This window comes from Syzygium oleosum, unplaced genomic scaffold (genome assembly GCF_021117445.2).
Source record: "Syzygium oleosum isolate NSW1041296 unplaced genomic scaffold, Sole_v2.1 Sole_v2.11, whole genome shotgun sequence".
NCBI lineage: Eukaryota > Viridiplantae > Streptophyta > Magnoliopsida > Myrtales > Myrtaceae > Syzygium > Syzygium oleosum.
In genome coordinates this window covers 920,992-930,167 of record NW_026607495.1, presented here as the reverse complement: position 1 = coordinate 930,167, position 9,176 = coordinate 920,992, and the positions used below count along the sequence as shown (strand labels likewise).

At 40.7% G+C, this 9,176-nt stretch overlaps 1 protein-coding gene across 1 annotated transcript; it reads right to left on the bottom strand.

Annotated features, from left to right (window-relative positions):
- Positions 1–5,466: 5,466 nt before the first annotated feature.
- LOC115669536 (uncharacterized) lies at positions 5,467–7,342 on the bottom strand. The gene is made up of 3 exons (XM_056315711.1): positions 7,187–7,342; positions 6,812–6,893; positions 5,467–6,660 (listed from the first exon to the last, which is right to left on the bottom strand). The coding sequence occupies exons 1-3, from the start codon at positions 7,196–7,198 to the stop codon at positions 5,690–5,692; spliced, it is 1,065 nt and encodes a 354-aa protein (XP_056171686.1). The 5' UTR covers positions 7,199–7,342; the 3' UTR covers positions 5,467–5,689.
- Between the last annotated feature and the right edge of the window lie 1,834 nt (positions 7,343–9,176).

Genomic DNA, 9,176 nt, shown 5'->3' with positions numbered 1-9,176 from the left:
GCTCGGTGGTCCAAACGTCTACGATAAAAGGCCTTTGAATAGGAAGCAGCTCTCCACTTCATCGAGGGAAACAAGGTTTAAGAGACGCAGGGACTCGGAAGTGATTTTTAAGGCAAGGACCGAGGATAAGCATATAGGGATACCCATCAATCACATTCAGAAAATTAAAGAAACAATTGTTGGAATGCTTATCCCTTTGTAGACTATTGACCTGGGCGATATAGTCTGCAGAAGAATACTATGGAGGATTAGGAGCCATGGAGAACAATGGAGTTCAAAATGTAGAAAAGCCAAGGGTTTTGACCATACGAGAGATTAGGGTTTAAGACCAAAGACGAAGGGAGTATAAAAATCAAATTTTTGTCCGAATATATACTTTCTTGGAATGGACAGTGATTCCAGAGGAGGCGATTTGAAAAGATATGATCCATAATGATGACGATTCGCAAATAGGGTCGATCGAGACAACATGTTTGGACACTACAGGATATTATGAGCTAGACAACCGTGCATAGAGTACGAAGCATCAGAGGAACAATGCACATACTGGTAACGCCCACATAAGGAGAATGTGTACATTAAAGGTATCACTTTAAAAGTATTAAATATCTTTTAATCCTTTACACCAAAAAATGATCAAGTCGTCGACAAGGCTGAGCACGTGACTAATGCGTGAACATGCGTGATTAACACGTGGCTAATGCATGAACATTGCCATGCACATGACATATTGTTGACGACCACATCGGTATTAGCAATCGGTATTGACATACATTAGCAACACATGTTGGTGGAAACTACCAATTAGTTATCGATATATGATGACAAGTGACTGATAATTATCAATAAGCGTGTCGATGAGCGAAAGACAGTGTGCAATTATATGAATACATTAGAAGTGTTGAGATACAATTCAAAGTTCAAGACCACCAGAGGACAGAGCAATTAAAATGATGGCACGACTAGCAAGCATTTACATGAAGAGTATGGAGGTATGATTGCAAGCTCATGATCACTATATTAGGCAGTTGAGATCGCGAAGCAACTAACGTGAATGTTTTGAGAGAAAAACCATTCAAAAAGAAGATTATGGGATCGTGAGAATGTGGGCACAAGGTTTTCGCAGTGGAAGAACAACGGAACAACCACTTGGTAACAAGATCATGGGGGCAGTTAACACAAATTTTCAAAGAAATAACCGTTTGAGGACAAGATAAAGAGATCATGGACACAAGACTTTCAGAAGTAAAGAAGCATGGAGGCAGCCAACGAAAACTGCTCAAGAAGAATGCAACCGCTTAAAACTTCTAGAGAGCAGTTACCACACGACAATTATAAATAACACTAATCATCTACCGAAAAAGTCCCCCACACAAATAAAATAAATTTACTATCTTTCAGTATCTTCACTTTCCTCCAAATTTGCATCGTCGATTAAATTCCAGCGTGTTTCTTAGCTATAGTTTCCAGATCCACATCATCGATTAAATTCCGGCGTGTATCTTTATCTCGGCATTTTTGGGCTTAGTTGTCGATTAAATTTCGGAAGGTTTGTTTACGTTTGGTTCGTTAGTAATAGCCGTACTTCTCAAGCCTTGTCGTCAATTAAATTCTGACACGATTTGTCTTTGTATAGTTTGGTTCAAAAGTAAGGCTATTAATTTCTTTATTTGCCTGGATATTTCCTATACGGAGTTGGCGCAGAACCTGTCTTTTCTAATAAAAATTGAAGAACGACTTTCGGTTAGCGAAACAGTTATCATAACTCATGCTTAGCAAATCCCAACTTGGGAATATCATAAAGTCTACAACAGATGAAAGGAAGAGAGCTCGTCATACAAAAAAAATTCCATATGGTCGGACTACCTACCAAGGCTTCGGCTCCCGACTCACCCGGTCCATGATATTAACGGGGTATTTCCGAAGCTTAGGATTTACCTATTAAAAGGACCCAAGGCGATCATCGTCGTCATTAAGAGAAACATAAAAAGGCCACTTTTTGGAGCAACTCCTCAAACCAAATGGGCACATTGTGTGCACTTCAAGAATGATGCTAAATGCAGTTTAGGGCAACTTGGTTTAGAGTTGGATCTAACAGACCGAACTGTGCAACTAGATCAGTCGCCATCATTCACTGAAACTGTACCGAAAGTTAACCTTTGTGTTTGTCTTGCAAGGCAATTTAAGCAGAGCTATTACCTTGCTTGAGTTTCATTTTCCATCGCTTATGAATCCATTACAGCGAGGATGAGTTGTGCTCTGACTTTATATTCCTAATGTCTTAAAGTTCTCTGATGACCGTCGTCAAATCATAAAGATCAAGACCAGCAGTGAGACGAAATAAGGGGCATAATGCTTCGAGAGCAAGGATTTTTATTTTTTTATCAGACTTCGCGATCAAGGATGAGGTCGCGTAACGTCCTTCTTTTCGCATTCATACTTTTGTTTTTGGGGGTCAAAATTTCGCATTCATGCTTAGTCGTAAATTGAACTGACATAACCAATTTGATCTCTCTCTCTATGCAACCAACATATATTTGTAAGAGATCTTGTTGTGGTGTTGTGTCGAAAGTTCCTTGCCCGCGAAGCTGATATAACCTACTCAAATGAAATATATCTGCATTGAAAGGAGGTGTACGCCATCTTTACAGGGCAAAACTCATTCGGAAGTGCAAACTTTATAGAAAGGCATGACCGAATGCGTGCTACTTCTTTCATATGATGGGTAGAATCTTCACTTGGATCTATCAATGGCCCATAAGAGCCATCGGAATTGATCTAGTGAATTGGTTATGCACATGTAAAAGTGAGTGAACATCCAAAAATAACATCATAATTATTGATTTTCATAGGGTACAAATGTTATTGTTGAATGGTCAATCCTCGAAATTCATAAGATAGAATAAGATTTACAAACTACTGTTGAAGGAGATTGGGGGTAAGTCTACAGCTAAGAGTAAACTTCTTTACTTCTAGGACTAAACCAAGAATTTATTGCGAGTTGTAATGAGTGGCAGGGTTATTTGATATAGTCCTTGGATTTGTAGCGGGTTCTTGTAGTCTTGTATTAATAAAAGAAAAGAAACTTCTTCTGATGAATGCACAACCTTGGGGCACCATTTTCTCTAGCATCATAAATGTCACTAATATAGCGTAGGACTTTTCGCATTTTACTTTGAGACATCAACCAGAATTTCAGTGAAAGAAGTTAGTGGACGTAATTGATCAATACGTTATATCAATTTGTGGTGCCTAACCTCTTGAAGATGGCAACTACAATTCCGACCGGACGTTAATCTTTTGCCCAGCACGGTAGTCCCTCCGGTGTTTGGATAAACCTCAATCATTGATTTATAAAGATGAAGATTTTATATAGGCACCGTATGGGACAGAAGATCTCCATCCTGATATTGAATATCTTCCGCACATTTTATTATCCTCAATTATGACTCTTTTTTTCTTTTAAGTCTTGTCTATTAACAGAGAAAGGATAAAGCACAAAAAGGATGGGAGGAGACATACAGCTGTGGGCAGAGAGAGAGAGAGAGAGAGAGAGTAACGACTAGTCCTTGGCAAAAAGATATTGATTATAAGTTGTAATATTTTCTCATTCTCCACATTGATACCCCGATATTAGTTAAGTTCAAATTTGCCCCGAAAACTTTAACGACGAAATTATGAGAGGCCTCTAATTTCTCGTCCTAGAAGTCCTCATGGAGTGAAAATTGTCGTTACTGAAAATTTGCTTTTAAGGATGAACAAATGTTCTTACAAAAATGTGACAAGTGCTTTATGAGTGCACGCCAATAACGATCTTTCTCTAAAGTCGGAAATGCATCTAATGAATATCATGATCATAAAGGAAGCCAAAACCCTTGTCCACCCAGACCAAAACGAAGGACACTTTCTTGTAGCAACTACTAAAACAAACTGAGCGCATTAAGCGAACTTGAAGGATGATGTTAAACGCAGTAAGCAGCAATTTGTGTTAAAGTTAGACGTACCAAACCAAAGCGTTGCAACAAGATTAGTCACTATCATTCACTCAAAGTTGCACGTTGCTTTTGTCTTGCCGATATTGCCATTTAAAAGCAGACCTATTATTTTGATTGAGTTTCACTTTCCATCACATGTGAATTCTTTTCATTGAGGATGAGGTCTGCTGTGACTTTACATGCTAATGGTGACTTTGTCAGGAAGTTATCTTCTTTAAGAAGAAAATTACTAAATTCATCTTCAACTTTACTTCCTACTGTAAATATCCATCTGAGACGCTTGGTCCCTCACACCCCACCGCCAGGTTTCCCGTCTCCACCGCAGGCACCGCCATTTTTCCTTCGGAGGTCATCACTGACCTCATATCTGAGGCAGGCGATGGTCACCGCGACGGTCAAGGTCAGATCAAGGTCGTGGCCACCATGGTCAAGCTTTGTTACAGAGCTTGCGCAGCTGGCGAGTTTGCCACATAAGCTCGTGACCAGCCATGGCCCTCACAAACTCGAGGCCGACCTCACATGGCCTCAGCAATCGTGAGCCACAGGCTCAAGCTGAGCTTGCGGGCCCTCGCTGTACCAAGCTACGAACTATCTCGCCACAGATAGAGACGGGGATGAGGGGATGAGGGGAGAGGGCTATAGCCAACAGGCAAGGGAGAGGGTGACGTCGTCGGCACCGGACTGTGGCGTCGACCCAGGGGTGCCTCCCATTCGTTGATGGGAATAATTTCCAAAATAGTCTTAAACCTATTGTACGAATGTCAATTCAGTCCCAAATCTTTCAATTTGGTTAATTTAGTCCTAAACCTTTTGGCATTTACCAATGTAGTTCTTTCGATCAATTTTGGCCACAAATCACTAACATGTATGTTGGTCGTCCCACATAGGCGCTGACGTAGATAATTTTTGCAAGTTTTTTTTTTATTTTTCTGAATTTTTTTTCTTTTTTTCCTTTTTTTCCTTTTCTTTTCTTTCCTTTTTCTTTTTTCTTTTTTTCTTGTTTCCCTCCGCCAGTCCATGACCTTAGCAGCGTCCACGTTAGCGATTTCCCGCCAAAAGTAGCCAGAATGACTAAATTGGCAAATTGTCAAAAGGTTTAGAATTAAATTGGCCAAATTGAAAGGTTTTAGACTGAATTGCCATCCATATAATAAGTTTATGACTTTTTTTGTAATTTTCCCAACGTTGATGTGTTGTGCTGTTATGTGTGAGGAGAGAGAAATGGCAGGAGAGGAGAGTGGGAGAGGAGTTTCGGGATAGATTTTGAAGTAGACATATAATACAAGTGTAAGAGCCAAAATAAATGAAGGAAGAAGCAGAGAGTAGATGTAGAATATATGGCTATAACGATTACCAATATCATCAAGCCAAATGATAAAGTCCCAATCATCTTTGTTTCATTTCATTTTGTGAGGTCATTCAATAGTACACTCGACCTGCTCTTTCCTAGAATGAATGAGAGGATGAGAGGAGACATGAAAAGGACTCAATTTTATTGAAATGAAGAAATCGACAAGCAACAAGTCATTTGTGGAACATATATGACCACATATACCACCATACTAGACCACCAACCTCATCAGTCTTTCTACACCCACAAAGATAAAGACCCCAACATAGCCCTAAAAGATTGATTGATGTATCTTTCACCAAGTTACTACATTAATAATTGACATCAGAAATTTTGAACTCGATCACATGACAATGCACGCAGCGGCATTTTCTTCACTAAAGTAATCACATCGGCTAACATGGTAACCTCTATTCCCACCCTGACACTCACAAGCCGGTCTTCCACATCCATCATCGCACATCACTGGCCTCCCCAGCCTAGGATAGGAACCTCCATTCCCACCTTGACACTCATCAGCCAGTCTCCCACATCCATCATAGCACATGGCTGACCTCCCCCGCCCAGGATGGGAACTTCTATTCCCACCTTGACACTCATCAGCCGGCCTCCCACATCCATCAGAGCACGTCACTGGCCTCCCCCGCCCAGGATGGGAACTTCTATTCCCACCTTGACACTCATCAGCCGGTCTCCCACATCCATCAGAGCACGTCACTGGCCTCCCCCGCCCAGGATGGGAACCTCTATTCCCACGTTGACACTCATCAGCCGGTCTCCCACATCCATCAGAGCACATCACTGGCCTCCCCTGCCCAGGATGGGAACTTGTATTCCCACCTTGACACTCATCAGCCGGTCTCCCACATCCATCAGAGCACATCACTGGTCTCCCCTGCCCAGGATGGGAACCTCTATTCCCACCTTGACACTCATCGGCTGGTCTCCCACATCCATCATAGCACATTACTGGCCTCCTCCGCCCACAATAGCATGGTCCCCCACCATAACCTCCATAACGTGGGGGACAACAACACACCCCCACCATCGGATACACCGGCAGCATCGGATACACTGGCACTAGCGGGCAGCCCATCACCGGCTTCTTCTCGGGCTCCTTGGGCTCGGGCTCCTTGGTATCCTTTAGTTTCTTGGGCTCCTCGGGCTCCTTGGGCTTGTCGGGCAGGATCTCAACGCTCAGCACCGTCTCGCCACCCTTGCAGATGATCTTTTGCCGGATCTTTTCCGGGCTGCAGCACACGACGGTGATCAACACCATGTTCTGCTTTTCATCGTATGTCTGGTCTCGGATTTCTTTTGTTCACAAATTAATTCATAGCAAACTCAGTCGAATTAAATTAACACCAATGCAATAGTAATTACAAATCAAGAAATGACAACAATTTGAAACTAAAAAGAGGGGAAGCAAAAAAAAAAAAAAACAAAGAGAGAGAGAGAGACTCACGGGGAAATTCACAGAGAATTTTCTTGATCTTCCTGTAGCAGCACGAGCACTGCAGATCCACCTTTATCGACATTTTGGTCACCTGCAACAAACAAGAACAATGCAAAAATCAATAAAGCCATGTGTATCAAATGAATTCGAAGTGAGGTTTTCCTTTTCCCAAACGTTTGCAGAGAAAGTATCAGGGGGAAGATGCAGAACAGAGAAATGAACAAGATGGACCCAACAAAATAATAACCCAAACGGAGAGATAATTGTTCTGAAAAATCACAACCATAGAGTGATATAAAAACCACACAGAAAAGAAAAGGGAAGAAAAATGGAGCTGGCGAGTATCAAGATAGATGAGTTAGAGGAAAGAGGAGGAGGATTCACCCTCTCTGCCATAGCTGCGGGAGAGACAAGATCTGGAGAGCTCCAAAAATGAGTGAATGGGAGTGTGAAGTGATGAAGGAAGGAGCGAGTGATGATGGGGTGTCAGTGACAGATGAATATGAATGATATAGAATGAGAACGGTCCCTATATAGTCAATAGCTCGTCTGCTTCCTTAAGTTTTTGAGAAAATTCTGTATTTGACTTAGAGTCGCACGATGAACGGAGTCAACCAAGAAGTGTACGGCAAACTCGTATTTTGGTGAGACTAAGAACAAGGAACTTGACCGTACGTATGTTAGTTCTCATGTTACTGTACCGTTGAATACTAGGAGAAGCATGCGTTGAACTCATGACGTCCATAGTATTACATCACCTCCATTGTTGGTGGGATTGCAGTCTGCGGCAATGATGGGGTTATGAACAGATATTGCACGTGTTTTACCTTCCATCGTCGAAAGAATTACAGCAGAAGAACAGGAACAGCACCAAGGCGATGGCTACAATTTCATCACTTTGCTTTCTGCAGTTGAATTATTTCCAACACGTGCATTAGAGGTTTTTTGTTCCTTAAACTGTCGTTTTGCTCATTTGATTTCGGTCCTTTGATTGTTGTTCTTGCATTGAATTTGGTTTCGACAATTCACTGCACATGAAGTTGGATTTCGAGGGAATTCGTAGGTGACTATGTTGGGGTGAACTGTACTGTTTTATACATTGTAATGCTTAGCTCAGTACATGGAACTAAAATTGTATGGACTGATCATCTAAGTATGTCGAGTGATCGAACATAACAATAAATAAAACAAGAAAATAAATGGCGCACCAGATTTACGTAACTCGATCAATGTGATCACCTACTTTAGGAGGAGAGAAGCACAAGATTCCACTAAAGATCGAACAATACGACAGAGAGTACTAACTTAAAACTTCGAAAAGAAAAGAAAAAACCTTATTGAGCTGTCTCCCACATGGGTTAGGTAATTGCCCGTGTTCTCCAAACCGACTTTACATGGTTTGATATGAAGTCTAAGTTGGACTTTGAACCCGTGACATAATTTCATTAAAGTACATCAAACTCCAAAAAAATATGTTAGACCTTCCTTATATGGCAAGTCAATCTTCACAAAGTGTATATCATGAAATTAAAGAATTGTGGAAAGAAACAAAGAATCATTCTCCATCGACAGTAAACCAAATTACACGTACACAATGTGGTTGGCAATGTATATTAGATTTGAAAAATGATTGGGGACCGCGAATGTAGTGGTGGAATTCATCTGTGTAAAGAGCAAGAAGCCATTGATTGGAAAGAACAAGAAGCTTAGTTTATCAAGTCACTGTCCTTTCAGTTAGGAAGCCATCCACAGTGCAAGGTAAGATAGATTAATTCTAATTTAAGTTATGGATTTCATTAGGCAATTGTATCTCCTACTAATTTAAGATATTAAGCTTATAGTATATGACCTCTAGATATAATTTGTGGTCGGCCTTTCAACTTGCAAGTGCGTGACTGCTGATTATATCTTAATGCCATAAAAGGATCGTGCATATGGGAATGTTCCCTTAATTAAATACTAGTGTTGAGCACGTGTTAGAGGTGTGTGCAAAAGCGAATTACCTCCAAAAAGAAAAAAAAAGGGTAGTTATTTTTAAAGTTAAGGTAACGGGTGAGGATAGTTGTTTTTTGAGTGGAGCAAGTGAATCTTAGTTGGTGAATGAAAGTTGATATATATTTTTTAAATGAACAAAAAGTAAGACAAAATGGTGTTTTGCTTTAAAATATGTAGAAGTCTATTCTTTATTTGCCCTACGTAATATGCCTTAGTTGCCAAAATCGATAGGTTCAAGTAAGCACGAAAATAGTCTATTAAGAGACAGTAATATCACACACATTGACGTCTTATCAATTAATCATTACGCGTACACGTTATAGGGCTTGTATTCTACTTTCTATAAAGAGAGAGGCTCAATTTTTCGCGTAGATAAAGT